Below are 15330 nucleotides of genomic sequence, written 5' to 3' on the forward strand. Positions count from 1 at the left end.
GTAAGTGTTATAGTAAGGGAATAGTGTGCACAGAAATTCATGAAGGTGCTAAAAACCCACCTATACCAAAAACAGACGCTATTTCATTTGTTTGGCTAATTTTAAAGGTAATGCAAAACACTAGATTTATCATATTTATTCTGCTCATCATGGTAAGAGGAATCAAATTGATTTAAGTTATTTAAGGACAAATTGTTTTTTTGGTGTGTATGGAGGTGGAGCTGGGGCATCATTTGAAATAATTCACACAGTTCATTTCTAAGAGAGAGGTGCATCCGACCTGTAGACCTTACCTTGGCAGTCCCGTCCTGCCTCTCTCTCTCTCTCTCTCTCTCTCTCTCTCTCTCTCTCTCTCTCTCTCTCTCTCTCTCGATAACAGAAACTTGCCATTGGCTTCCACCCGCCCAGCGTCAGTGGGGAGGGCTGGCCCTGAGCAGGAGTTTATTGTCAGGAATGTGTAGTAGCGTTCAAACCGATTGAGCGCACTGAGTGACAGAGCAGCTCCCGCAGGGTGTCTTCACGCGTGTCCGGAGCCGTTCTCCTTACCGAGGATTTTATCACACCTTCCACTGGTTTGACACGTCTTATGATGCGAGTATTTACTTGATCTCGTCAACAGATCGACTTTATTTATTTATTATTATTATTGTTATTATTTTGCGAGTGGAAGACTGTTGTTTTACTTAAAGCGCGACTGCAATGCTCGACTCAGCAAAGATGAGCAAGAACGGGATGGTGACCAAAATCCACACCAGAATAAGAACCGAGCCGTTCACCGCCAATTACGAGCTGGTCGGCAGAGAACTCGGCAGGTAGGTGATGGAAACTAGTGTGTGTGTATATGTGTGTGTGTGTGTGTGTGTGTGTGTGTGTGTGTGTGTGTGTGTGTGTGAGAGAGAGAGAGAGACAGACAGAGAGAGAGAGTGTGCGTGCACGTTGCATGGAAGACCTGAAAGTCTGTGTGCAATGTGCAACAATGTCCCGCTGTTGTGTTTTGTTATTGTTTGTTTGCGTTAATCCGGTAATCACGTTGAGTTGGATTTTCTCTCGGAGTGTGTAACTGAACATTTCTAATCCTGCTGAGCCGCTGCTGGAGACGCGGGACGCACACGCGCTTTTGTGCGTCCTGACTGAAAGTTGCTGTCAACTCTGAATAATCTGACACTTCCTTTTTTTTTTTTTAATGAATCAATTTTTTTAATGAATCAATTACACGTCAAGTAGATTTATTTAAAATGTGGGCAGCACACCTTAGAGAGGACACTTCCAAATTCAAATTGGCATATTTTAATATTACAACATTAGTTACACTGGAGCAGGAAAGATTATTTTCAAGGGAATGTGAGGCACACTGAGTACTTTTTTGGCCAGTTGCTCGTGGAATGCATCATAATTCCAGGCAGAGAAATGATTGCCTTTTATATTAATACCTCTTAACTAAGCATAGCCTCCGCCAAGGCATATCCATTGTTTGTTGTAAGGGAATTCAAGATCTGCAAGCAGCCCCTCATACTGGTTAAATGTCTCTCCTCATCGATGTCAATACAGGACAAGAATTGGGTTTTGTGAAAGGAGGAGGGATTATAAAAGTAAAATGTTTGTTAATCTCAAGATGAAGTATAAGTTATATGTGCCATCTGTGTCACAGCGCTCTCCTCTCTGTATGTCTGGCATCCATGTCCATCTGAAGTGAGCGCAGTTATGATTGCTGAGAAGGAGACAGCTTGTTTATTGTTCTCTTGGTTTTTGGAAAGCAGCTAGAGCCGCTGAGGTTGTTGGAGCCAAAGGCCATTTGTGTGGGTCGGCAGGTCCCGGTGCATTTGGTGTCCTTGGTGAGAATTATTCCAATGTCATGAGTCAGCATTAATACTGGATCCGGAGCCGTAGCATAAAAAATGAGATTTCACAGGGATAAAATATGCAGTAAGATTGATGGCTGACTAGGTTTAACATTTCTTTTTGTCAGCTTTTCCTTTCTTGATGTAAACACACACATACACACACACCGCTTCCATTCACTTCTATGGTTGGATGGCAGACATGGTGGCTGCCAGCATGGACTTATCTGTGGAGAAACCTGCGCAGGTGCTGTGGGAGGTAAAATGCCAATCCCCATCAGTCACCTCTCCCCCCGCCCCCAGCCAAACTCCCCGATGCTTTCCGCAGATCAGCAAGTGTGACCCACAATGCATTTTGAACCCAGACACTGAAGTGCACATTCCAGTAGTATTGAATAGGGGAAATCCCCAATGGGCTCCGGCTCCCAGGCAGTAATTTCCCCCAAACCATGTTCAGTCAAGATAAGGAGTTGCTGTCGGCAACAGCTGTTCAATTAGTGCTTGTGCCAATTCTGCATCTGTCCCTATAACTCGACTTTTTACAGGGAGCCTGCTCTTCTGGAGCGTGTGGAAGAGGCTAAATAAAGAGTCTGTTGTTGGTAGCAGTCAGTTTTCCTTGTCAGACACCATGGGACATCCTGGGACAGCAGCCAGGACCTATGGGGGTTTGGCCGAGAGCTGGCTGTGAAGAGTGGACCACAGCAGCTTCTAAACCCCCCCCACCACAACGCCCCCGTTCTCCTTCCCTGCTCTTCCCATGACTTCGACCCAACGACATCCTGAGATCAAGAGTCATAATCGCATTAAAAACAGCAATGTATGGAGCCGCTATGCCATCTGGATGCTGGTTGTGTTACACGTTGTAGCTGGATGAGTTGAGTTCTTCCTGGAGTTGGTACCTCTGACGGTTCTCCAAACAGCTCATGTGGCCTGTCCTAGTTTATATCAGCCATATGCACTTACCGGCAAGCTTCAGAGTGTATTGATTTTGGCATGGAGATTGCAAGGCCTTTGCAAACGTTTTAACTTGCTCTGTGGGTCTTGACACCAAAGGGTCATAAATATGCAGTTTGTGACCCTTTGGCCTCTTTTTTTTTTTTTTTTTTTAAAGACCTAAACACTGTTGTGTTTTGGATTTGAGCAGTAGTCCCATGCAGATGTGTGAATTACAAATAAGCGGTCAGGCTGGGCAGAAAGAGGAACCTCTGTGCGTGTGTGTGTGTGTCTGTGAAGAAGGCAAATGAGGGCTGTGACGGCTGTCATTTCTCATTGCGCTTTACACATGAGTCAGCCCGCCTCTGAGTAAGATAAAACCCAGACTCCCCAGGAAAACCAGCTACTCGGTGAGATTATCATCATCGGAAAAGCTGAAGAGACAAATTATTTTTCATTTTGCAGGCATTCTCAAGAGTTGTGAGACACCAGTTGCAAGCCCGTTTTACCAAGATTGACAGTTGCTCACCCTGCAAATTAGCTGTTTGATGTGCATAATTGCGTCTGCACATTCAGACAGGATGTTTGAGAAAGCACTTATTAGTGGTAGTCTGAGTTTGGTCTGTGATTTCTTTTTACTGTAACAGAGCCAGCTTTGTGTTTTTAATGCAAAAATGCAAACAACATCTCCTAGGTGCAAAACATTGAATCACAGCACATTCGATTTTTCTAACTGTATAGCCAAGAGGGTTTGTTTGCCCCAGCCTGGTAACATGGCAGGGTGTGAACACAGCAGGCTGGTAGATGGCCATGTTTAGTAACCTCTGACCTGCTTGTCAGCCTTTGAAAAGGCCTCCTGTTGCTCCTTTCCATGGCCAGCGGTCATGTCTTTTCAGTCCATATGTAGTTCCCAGCCTACAGTGAGCTGCTCTGAACTTGGCTAATTAAAGAAGAAAAGGCTCTGACGGGTTTTGCCTTTTCATTGGGAACAATGAGGTGTCGCCATTCTGTGTGACTGGGAACCAGAGAGAGGAGGATCGGGCCTCGCGGGGCTGGGGAGGTGGCCAACAGAACCAGCCTTTGGCCAGAACAGAAGCTGGTTTCGGTCCACAGCACACTGGTCCCAGAGTAAAGCTGTGTGGGAAAATGCCTGGCACCATGCTGAGCGGACCTTTCAGTTTCGGCCACCTCATTCAGATTGTGCCCAGTTCATATCCTGCTTTCAACAATGGAACTATGGGACTGTCATCATATCACTACCTGTATTCAGTGTCCCTTGATTAAGTGTCTTATACCCTCACATGTCGTGTAGTTTAGCAAAAACACAGCGATGTAAGTCCAAGATGCTGATGGACTGTGGTCACTTGAGGTTTCCATTTGTAGGGAAGGGGGGAGCCTGCTGCTAAGGCTCCAACCTGGCTGAAGCTGCAGCGACCCCCTGCTTGGCCCATCCAGCTCCGGTCAGGTGGGTGGTCCTGGTCTGAGGGCTGTTGTGGTAGCCGGCTGGTCAGCCTGTGCAGGCCTTTGTACGACTGTCAAAAGGGGAAGCGGGGTCTGGCCGAGGGTCTGGGCAGAGGCGTCAACAGCATTCCATTTGTCCCTTCTGCTGTCAGCTGGAAGAAAGGGAAGCGGACAAGGCCTCATTATCAGCGTGGGAGGGACGGCTGGCGATTGTGCCGGGGCTCGACACACAGAGGCGATTCTACACACATCGGACATCCTGCCCACACCCATGGCTGACCCCTGACACCTCTTATGCATCCGTCAATGTACATGCAGTAAAACGAATTCTAGAGATGAAGTTGTTAAGTGATTGTTGTCCTATTGTTCTTTTTATGTGTGTTTTTTTTTTTTTAATCTCACATATTCCAAAGGGAGGGATGCCTGCGATATAAACCAAACCCAGCTGCTGTGTCTTGTGGCTTCTGTTTGCTTGACCTGTGAAATAGCATCAGCCTTATCAGGTCCCTTCCCACTGTTTAGCAGCTCTTGCCCAAACTGTCAGGCTTATCTCCTGCCTGTCAGACCTTTCTGAGGCTGAGAGGAGGATGGAGAGAGAGAGAGAGAGGGCGGTTCAGACAAATCTCTCTCAACCGTCTAATGACGTCTGTTAAGCCGAGCTTATCAGTCGTCTATACCGCAGTGTTTGTATATTCAAATGATGCCTCTTGACTTTCTTTGTTTTGTGTGTTCTGTAACCTCGCCTACAGTGTTGCACTTGTGGTCCCTTAGAGTTTTTTTTTTTTTTTTTTTTTTTTTTTCCAAATTGTCTTTCACTGTAATCTAGGTTTCCCTTTGTGGCAGTTTAACTGTTATGGTAACCTCCACTAATTTTAGCCTCCTTTTACCGCAATCTAAATGGCCTGAATTTGATCTACTGTTGTGCACCGCTAAAGAGAACAGAAGCATCCCTGGCTAAACATTTGAAAAGGCCGTGCTGTGGTTGTGATTATTCAGTCTCCTCACTAATCACTCTCTCTTTCTCTTTCTCTCTCTCTCTCTCTCTTGCTCTCTCTTCCCGCTTCGGTTCCCAGGGGAAAGTTTGCAGTGGTGAAGAAGTGCATCGAGAAGGCAACAGGGAAGGAGCACGCTGCCAAGTTCCTGCGAAAGCGTCGGAAGGGCGAGGACTGTCGCATGGACATCATAAATGAGATTGCTGTACTGGAGTCAGCCAAGGCGAACCCCTACGTGGTGGCGCTGCATGAAGTCTATGAGACCAGCTCTGAAATCATCCTTGTTCTAGAGTGGTAAGTTGACAGTAGACTTCATGGAAACAAAGCCAAGATTCGTGACACATTATGAATCGACATCACGTTTCGAACATCCTGCAGTCATGTGCCCGTCTGTTGCTCCCAAGCTTGTTTGTGTGCAGACCTTCTTGCACACACCCAGGCTTGGGCAGACGCTGTTAGCAGATGAAGTTGATTGTGATAACCTTAATGGCTTTTTAAGTTTCCTCACTTGTTGATGCTCCACCACAATGCATCCATTCCAGGAAAACTGGGATGAGACGATAAGGTTCGCTCGATCATTAGGGAAATGAAAACCCATTGGCCGTTGTTTGCCAAAAAAACGTTTCCATCACTTCAGTTTCTGTTTCGGAGAAAATTCAGCGGCTTTGATTTCACCAAACTGACGTGCACAGAGCTCCCCAACATACTGATTTGTACTTCGAAAAGGCACTGACGTTTGAGAAATCAGTCTGACAAAAAAAAAAAAAAAAAACACACACACACACGTAACATTTTGTGCAGACAGCATCTTGAATGACAGGAATGTTGGTGCTGCGGTGTATTCTTGAGAAATGTCAGCTTTTGAATACGTCTATTTGGTCTATGAAAAAAAACACCTACACTTCCTGCCTCAGAGTTGCATGCTGTTCGCTTCAGGATACAGCTGCATGTCACTCAAGAGTTTTTCACCTCAGACCGAAGAAGTGACAACACACACGTGTGTGAAATGCATAGGCTTACACTATTGCCGCATGAACCCTCGCCTTATAAGGAAATTCTCTCGCCTGTGGTTTTGTGATCTACTCATTGTAGCACAACACCCTGTTGCTTGACTATGAGAAACTGTCCTTTAAATCCTGATGTAGAACTGCTCTCATGTTTTTAGACACACCGTGCAAAGTTGATTTACATTTTGCTCAGTGCTCCCAACACACAGGTGGCCAGGTCACCAGCTGAGTGTGGGTCCTCACTCACTGACCCAGGAAAGTCTGCCTTCAGTCTGGTCTGTTTGGGTGTCAAATGACATGATCCATGTCCCTCACATGTCCTGTCTGACTGCTCCAATGATGACCTCTAACAGGGATTTGGGAAGGCCAGTTCGCATCTTAATTACCTCCCTCGCCTCATTACAGAGAGATAAAACAGGGTAATTATTCTTGGACCATGTCTTCTTCTGACCCTGGTCCTGAACTGCCCACTCTGCAGGCAGGAAGGCCACCCACCCCCACCCCTTCCCGGTCCTCGCTAGTTGTCCTCATTCCAGACGAGGAGTGCTACCGTAGAACAAAAGGCTCTCTGTTGGGGGGCCTGTGTTTGACCTCTGACTGAAGTGTGAAAGAGGATGTAGCACCACAGCTCACCTCTGCATGCCTGCAGAGAAAACGTAGCAGGAGGTCAGCCGGCACTGGTCCACAGCTCCTCACTGGCTGCCAAATGGAGCCGCGCTGGGAGCTTTCCAGTGTATAATCAGGCAGCAAGCCGTGTGCACGTGCATGGGCTGTGTTTTTTGCACTAGCTGAACTCTATTATTAAATTTCCATCTTTGCCATAGCTCGCAGAGAATTGCTCTGCGCCAGTTCTCTGTAAATGATGTGCAGCATATACGTATTAAAAAAAAAAAATGGCAGCAGCACTCATAGCGAAACCTGGAGACTGGTGAGGAGCTGCATCTCCAAACTGCCTGACTTCAGCATGGGTTTTAAATATTGCAAACCAGAGAGAATCATTTTCCATTTCCTGTGGGTTTAAATGTAAGTCGCAAGCGAGGCTCCCAAAAGTAGCACACCACCACACTGGCATAAAGTATGCACACACAGACACACACATACACACACACACGACTCATAGCCACAACCACATCCTTGGTAATGTCAGTGCAGTAGAAGCGAGAAGTTGAATTCTAATCATCTCTGAAAGTGTAGCTCCAGTTTGCGTCAGTACCACAGAAACACCAAGATAATGACTAGTTTGAGAGAAGGCCGCGCTGACGAGAAGTGAGCCTGCATCACCTCTGCAGCTCGCCTCTTTTTGACCATCTCATAAAACAACCAGCTTTTTTTTTTTTTTTTTGTCAGGCACAGTCATCATGATGTTAACTATGAATAAGCATAGCCATGACTCCTCCACCCCCCTATACCAGCCAAAAATATTAATTGGTTACTCATATCTGTGTGTTAGTGCTTAAATAGCCCATGTGTGGTAGTTGCCATTTACTATCACTATCACAAGTCAGCTATCACTTTAAGTTGAAAAGAAGAGTGTGTTATGTGAACATGAACCCGTTCAGCCTGACACAAGGCTGAGGTTGAACATCAGGTCACTATTTATGTCTAGACATGTTTCCATTCAAGCCTGACTTTGCATTTGTTTGCCTGTTTTTAGATAATACACGGTGACGGTACATGCGTGTTTTGAAAACATTTGAACTTGTGACCTGAGCGACGTGGAGATAAAGGAGTCCAAACCCCTAAGCCGTCACAAAACTTTGGACCCGCAGCCAGACCCAGACGTCGCTTTGCCAGGCGGTTAAAGCTACAGATGTGCCGCCTGATCCGAGTTGATCTTTCACCGCACTTACTCTGATCCGTTCTCAGCCTCTTTCGAGCTGAAAATAATTTGGCGTCATCTCTGAGTCTGCGATCATCCGCCCTGAAGTGCAGCATTATGTATCCCATTGAACTCTCCTCTCCAGGTCGCCTCATTCATGCCATTCGCCCTCTCCTACCACTTTTCTTGCTTTTCCTAATTTATTGCTTAACATGCGGCTTTACCACACTCCAAGTGGCCTCCGTTCCAAAAAAAAAAAAAAAAAAAAAAAAAAATCCCACACACTGTAAGAGTTTTATTTGGTCACACAATTTCCCCAAGCTTGCGGAGCACTTTTGGAACCAAATGCTTTTTCAACTTCTTGACAAAAATATTGCGCAAGTTTCTATTTTCAAATCACTTCTGTTTAGACACCGTTGCCATGTTGAATGCGTATTTCAAATTCAATATCTCCTCGAGTGGAACATGAGCCCAAGAGTCCTAATGACTTCACAGAAGTCGGTGTAAGTGCTCTCCAAAGAGCAAACGCTGCCAACAGACGGGGTAAGCCTGTGGGAAGTGGTTGATAATGTGTTTTGAGGTGACGTCAATAAGCACCCATCCTGGTATTCTGCCAAGAAGGCCTTTGACCCAGTGGCTATTAATGTAGAACTAAAAAAAAAAAAAAAAAAAAAAAAAAAAAGTTTGGCATGGATTAATACTTTCTCGTCCATTTAATGTCCTCTAATTCGTAGTTTTAAGACTTCATTCTTTATCGACTCTTGTCTTCAAATGGCCGTGTAGCTATTCGGCGCCGTTCCTCGTGTTGTGTGGCTGTAGTGGGTTTATTCATGTGAAACTCTGCGGCGGGGAAGGCGGGGGGGGGGAGTCTGCCTACACACCGAAATAGTGAGTGCATTAAGCCCTTTAGTACAAGGGAGAGAGCAGAGACAATATTTAGACTTCGAGGAAGTATCAAATCATTCTTAAGTGCCTGGCTAGATTGTTTTCAGTCTGTTGAATTCAAACAAGATGGCCTTTATCAAGAATATAAATCCTGCCTGGCTTCCTACTTACTGCTATTAAAACATGAATCATTTCCAGCGCTTAATTGTTCAGACAGGTGAGCACTTGTGCAGTCGGGTCAGTGGCTACGTTGATGGATTCAAGCTGATATGAACTTCCAACATGTGTTGCAGCTCAATGAAGAGCATCAATCTTGAACTTTTTTTTTTTTTTTTTTGTTCCCGATCACATAGTTTTCAACACTTGCATCAAAGGCATCCTTCAAACCACACTCCTGTCTCTCATTTCCTCCTCCAAATCAAAACACTAACACCAGGCTCGCATGCATTTGGCATACATGTGCGGACCATTGCTGACAGATTGAGTGCAGGGTTTCATAGTCCACCTTCAGTGCTATTCAGCTCCTCGGGGGGGGAGTTTTAGGTGGGATCGAGCATATTTGCAACAAGAGGGGTGGGTGTCAGGTCAACAAGAAGTATTTGGTGCTGCGAGCAACAAAGCTTATGTGGACCAGTGACGGATATCCCTCAAAATCCAGAAAAACATCAGCGCTATTTTCACAGCTGAGGGCGGTGAGGAGTGCAGAGTTGTGCGGCTAACGGGGGGATTGGGTGGTGCTGGTTATGTAACGGACATGACCAGGGTCTGGTCCCAGAATTTCCTCTGAAGATATAAAGCATGTGCGCCGTCTTAAATCCCCCCACACATGGTTCTACTTTTTGGGTGAACTGTCAGCTTCAGGCACTGATCTGACGGACGGAGCGTCCAACGAAAATCCACCATGTCGCCAGTTCGTTTTACATCGGTTTACAAGCGCAGCAAGACGAGTCAGACAAGAATCTAACCGCGCCGTCCGCAAAAAAAAGATGAAAAGTCACCACTGATTTTTATAATTAGCCCTCTCACATGTCAAACTCTTCCCAGGAAAATGGTTGGGAGTGAATGTTGAGATCGTAGAAATCAGTTTTTTTTAAGATGTCCTTGTACTTGCAGGTATTTGAGTACATCCACTGCCCGCGTTCTCTTGTGATTTAGGTACATTGACTCTCTATTCTAGGAAAGGGTCCCGGCTTTGATAAGTTCACCAATTTGTCCTCCTGTTTCCTGTGATTTGATTTAGTTATCTGACCCGAAATACATCAGGCTGCATAGGGCCTTATCTGGAGCTGCTGCACACTGATATAACCACTCTTATCTCCAGTCATAATCCTGGGACCGGGAAGGCACTAAAACAGGCGGAGTACCTAATATTTAAGATTTATGTTGGAGTCACATGCTGAATATGTGGATGTGGATGTGGACGGACGGACTTTGTTCCTTTCAGCCAAAGTACACTAATCTGGAGACGTGGTGTTATGCAATTTTAAAGAAAGTGGAAATTACAGTCTTTCTGATTGTGCGATAAAATTGTAGACTTCCTATTGAGAGGAAGGGAGTAGCCGCACATTTTTTTTTTTTTTTGCACAACCTATGATGACAAGTGAAATCAATAATCAAAAAATGGAAGTAAGCCAAGCTAAAGCCCCGCTAGAATGCTGTTATCAGTGCACTGCCCTTTTCTACCCATCTAACCCTTTTTTGTTTTCTCGCGTTTTCTTTTCTGTGCTTGTCCTGCAGCGCGGCGGGCGGAGAAATCTTCAACCAGTGCGTCGCCGACAACGACGAGGCGTTCACGGAGAAGGACGTGATCAGGCTGGCCAGGCAGATCCTGACCGGTGTCTCCTGCCTTCACCGGAACAATGTGGTCCATCTGGATCTAAAAGTAAGCAGCGCTCACCTTAGAGAGGCATCATTCCTCTTACGCAACCAAAGCCGCAGTGTGTCACCGCCCTTTTCACCTGGGGCTGAAATAATACTAGCCTGTAAAAGAACCCCACTGACTGAGTTATCGTGTTTCTTTTATGGGCCCGAGGGTAACGAGGCGCTTTTTCTCACTGTATGGGTTTCCCCTCTATTCTCCGCTCCTAGAAGTGTGTGGCTTCTTTTTGTACATTGAGACGTCTTATAAAACTGAAAAGGGGGGCAGAGTAAAAGCCACAAGCAGCATGCACCAAAGAGATCAGTCTAATTGGTGGTAATGATGAGTAAAACACTGCTTTGGTGTGTGCACGCTCTTCACAGATGTGTGTTGGTGTAGTGCGAGGTCTCTCTCTGCCCCCAGAGCGCAGTGTTTGAGAGGATTTAATCCTAATCCTGGAAATAGTAGCGCTGGCCTTGCCTTCTCTTGATGTTCCAGGTAGCTCTGGCACTCGGCCAGCCTGACCCGGGATTAGGCTCTGCTGTACACATACCGCTGAGTTTTACACACACTAACTAGAGAGCCATCTAAGGGGGTTGGCAGAGACATCCTACCCGTTTTCGGCCTCATCTAATGGGCTTAGTGGATGATCTGGGCACTGAGAAAAACACTCGTATGTGGATTGATGTAACCAGAACCCAAATCCTCTTGGGACTATTTTACTCCAGATAATTTGACTCATTCACACTGACATGGAGTTCACTGTACTGTATGCTCTGTCTCGCTGAATAATCATTAGCCGTTATGTAACATGCCTCTGTCTAATCTGTGTGTGTGTGTGTGTGTGTGTCCTCTCCCCAGCCGCAAAACATCTTGCTGACCAGCGCCAAACCTCTGGGCGACATTCGTATCGTGGACTTTGGCCTGTCCAGACGCATGGACAAGGTCACAGAGGTCAGGGAGATCGTGGGGACCCCGGATTATGTCGGTGAGTTCATATCCAGCTCTTAAATCCGAGGAATCAGCTGATATCATGATGTTATTTATCGTGACCAACTGGAGGTATTTGTGTCTATTCCAGCTCCAGAGATCCTGAACTATGAGCCCCTCAGCACTGCGACGGACATGTGGTAAGTCTGTGAGGTTTTTTTTTTTTTTTTTTTTTTTTTATGAGTTCTGTATCCAGACACAGTCCTAACAGCCTGTGCATGACTTCTGGGAATTAAGACATATTCAAGACAGTGACCTCACCTCCCCAACATGTGCATAAGAGAGCTTTTTCTTAAAACCCTTTGACCACAAAATCCTCTGTGTGTCACACTTTTTCTGCACATGGTTAATTATAATCCAGACCGGCGCGGTGGAAGACAGCCAACTAAGTTATGCTGTAGCGTGTCGCAAAGCACATTTTGTAATCATTCAGCTTGACTCATCCGTTCTCTTCTTCCTCTCCCTCTGCCAGGAGTATCGGGGTCCTGACCTACGTCATGCTGACCGGCGAGTCTCCGTTCCTCGGCGACGACAAGCAGGAGACGTTCCTCAACATCTCCCAGGTCAACGTGGACTACTCGCAGGACGTCTTCGAGGGCGTCTCCTCGCTAGCCGTCGACTTCATCAAGTCCCTGCTCCTCAAGAACCCCAGGTGAGGCTCCGCACAGCGACGGAGGCCGCGATCTGATGTTCTGATCATAACTCAGCTGAATGAAGATTTTCCATCGGCAACAACCGGCGGTGATTCACATATCAAGGATGTAACTCAGACTCAGGCTGGCAGGAAGTTACATCCTGGTGTCAAAATGACTTGCGTGTGGTAACCGATTTGCGTCACTTACATGAGAAATCATTTCCTTTTTAAGAGGAAAAAAATGATACCGTAGCTTCAAACTTGTAACATTCATAAAGAACGAGACTTCTTAGGCTGATATCACTTCCTTTTGACACCACCCTCAACACCAACAGGCACAGTGCAACAATGTAAATTTTAACCGGTCATCAAAAAGTCCCATATGTGATCTTAAATCAGATTTTTTTTTCTATAAACAAGTGGCATTACCTTGAAATGAGTCAAGAAATGACTTGCATTAAGAAAATATTTAAAACACGCTGATCAGCCCTGGAAAATGATCTCATCCCACTGGAAATTGTTCTACCTTTTAAAAATAAGATTTAAAGGATACTAAATTAAATGATACGTGGCATTTTTTCACTGCAAATGCAACTCATCATTCTGTCAACTTGGGACCATCTCTTAACAAAGCAGTCCTTTCAAGCCATTTTTTTTTTTATCATCCCTGCCCCAGTCTGATTAAGAGCTCAGAAGTGCAGTCAGCCTTAATTTGTTCCTGCAATTTGTTGATGTAAGGTGGCAGTAGCCTCTTCCTTGCATCCAGGACCATAGTCTCTAGTCAGTGTAGTTTAATTGTCGCAAATTAGTGGTCAGGCTGGAAAAAAGGCTAAGATTCCTATGTGTTTGACTAAGCCTGTGAGAGTCAGGGGGAAAAAACTTGCAAAAAGTGCTCGTTGGTGGTTTTTCCTAACCAAACACTGGAAAGGAATATGTGCGGCGTCTGCGAGACAAGCGATAGGGCGAATCGGAAGATACGGGTGATCTGCTGGTTATGTAAACTATTTGGGAATTTCCACTCATCCACGGTGTTATTGTGTTTATGTGTGCAGGAAGAGAGCCACAGCAGAAGAATGCCTCAAGCACCCCTGGCTGAACTCGCTCCCCCATCCTCACTCCCACCCGCACCCCCACCTCCACACAAGGCCGGCCTCCTCTCTGGACGAACCCGAGACGAGCCAGTCGGAGTCAGAGCCCGAGAGCCCCGCTCCCTCCCCCGAGCTGGACTTAATCGACTCGTACCTCACGTACCCGGGCCAGGGCGAGCTGAAGACGGGCCGCGATGCCTTCTCCTTCGGCGAGCCGCCCTTCCCCACACGACCCGAGATACCGCAGGAGCTTATCTGCTGAACGGCGTGAACCTGTGTGTGAGAAGAGAGACTGAATGAACTTTGATCCACAGAACGGACGCTGGGAGCCGGCTTTGTTTTGCCCCGATGCAGAGCCATGCTGTGTGGATGCTGTGTGCGTGCTGTTTGCTGCTGCTGCTGTCACAGCTGTGATGTGTGTGAGCTGAGCTGTGTGTAGTTTGATGGCTCCGTGTGCGCTTGAATGATACCTGCCACCCCGTGCTGATGGATGCGGCTGCATGGGAGGACTGTGACGGGAATGAGTACAAAGGAAGGAGCAGAGGAAGGCCCAGGACTCCTGCCCACCCAGCGAGAGACGTGACCCTGGGCCGGGCTGCATGTCAGCTGGTTTGTCCCAGCATGCCCCTGGACTCGCTCTGGTTCCTGTCTTCGCCCAGATCACCTTTTGAACTGGGCTGCAGAGGAGACGCAGTTTTCCTCCAGGGGAAATGACTTCACTCAGTCATGCTCTCATCAGGACTCGTTTTGACTCAGCCTTGGGCTGACCCAGACTTGCCTTCTGTGATGCCTTTTGTTATGTTGGTGATGAAGGAAGTAAAGGGTTTGGACAAATGGTCGAATGCGGCAAAAAGTAGTGGAGAGCGCCCACGCGGAGCCCAGATGTAACTGTTCCACTGTTAGATGTTTATTTATCTGTGTTTGTTAAGCCACTTCAGTTCCTTAACCCGACCACATCAGAGCCACATCAATGCTCAAGTTTTAAATATACATAGCGTTGTTGTTTTGACGACAATCTCGAGCACTTTTTTTGTGTTATTTGGACTTGTAAAGTAATGTAATAGCAAGAAACCAAAGGCTCAAAAAGCACAGCAAACGTCAATAGACTCAGTCACACAATACGTTGTACATATGAACCACTTTTCACCATCAGCTGTTGTCACATCACCCTTTTCCACAAAGTGCCACTTAGTCAACCATAACTTTGTGTTGGTATCTTAGCATTTTTTTTTTTTTTTTTTGTATTTTTACTTTGTTTGCTTTTGCACAAGTTGCACAAATTTCTTGTACTTCTGTCATCTTTGTGTGGTTGCCATTTTGAACACGCCACTATCGACTTCATGCTCTTCAAATGTTGTGGAAGGCTCAGGCTAACAAACAGGGAACGGGAGGGGCGGGAAAACATCCGTGTAATTCTGTCATGATAATTTTAATAAGGACGTTATCAGCTGAAGTCTGTGACGCTGTGTGTCAAGCCTGGTTGGATGTGTGATGTTGCCTTCAGATGCAAGGGAGCAGAGAAATTACTCCTCGGAAAAAGAATTTCTCAACAACAGAAACTGAACTGAAATGTATATCATGTATTATTGGTAAGATTAATCTGTAAAAAATATTGGCTATTGTTTATGTATTTTTTTTTATTACTGAAGTATGAATGTTAGAAATCTCTTTTTGTACTTGTTTTGACTTTTTACTCATGAATCTCATTCCTGTTTTTTTGTTGTTTTTTTTTCTCTGCTCATGAATTTCAGGCAGGTTTGCACTTGTCCATGTGGACGTTACATTAAAATGAATAAATGATGGCATGCATTGCAAAATGTGTTAT

The 15330-nt window shown here is 45.9% G+C and overlaps 1 protein-coding gene across 1 annotated transcript; it reads left to right on the forward strand.

Annotated features, from left to right (window-relative positions):
* The first annotated feature begins 485 nt into the window (after positions 1-485).
* stk17al (serine/threonine kinase 17a like) lies at positions 486-15330 on the forward strand. Its single transcript, XM_030058737.1, has 7 exons — positions 486-812; positions 5306-5518; positions 10673-10817; positions 11655-11781; positions 11875-11923; positions 12256-12435; positions 13470-15330. Exons 1-7 carry the CDS (start codon positions 700-702, stop codon positions 13765-13767), a joined length of 1125 nt encoding a protein of 374 aa, XP_029914597.1. The 5' UTR covers positions 486-699; the 3' UTR covers positions 13768-15330.

Source organism: Myripristis murdjan, chromosome 8 (genome assembly GCF_902150065.1).
Source record: "Myripristis murdjan chromosome 8, fMyrMur1.1, whole genome shotgun sequence".
In the NCBI taxonomy this organism is placed as follows: Eukaryota; Metazoa; Chordata; class Actinopteri; order Holocentriformes; family Holocentridae; genus Myripristis; species Myripristis murdjan.

Bases quoted from the DNA above. Each gene is read 5' to 3' on its own strand.
- stk17al (XM_030058737.1), top strand. From the start codon at position 700: ATGCTCGACTCAGCAAAGATGAGCAAGAACGGGATGGTGACCAAAATC. The intron at 813-5,305 runs GTAGGTGATGGA...TTCGGTTCCCAG, and splicing joins GTCGGCAGAGAACTCGGCAG to GGGAAAGTTTGCAGTGGTGA. The intron at 12,436-13,469 runs GTGAGGCTCCGC...TTATGTGTGCAG, and splicing joins CTGCTCCTCAAGAACCCCAG to GAAGAGAGCCACAGCAGAAG.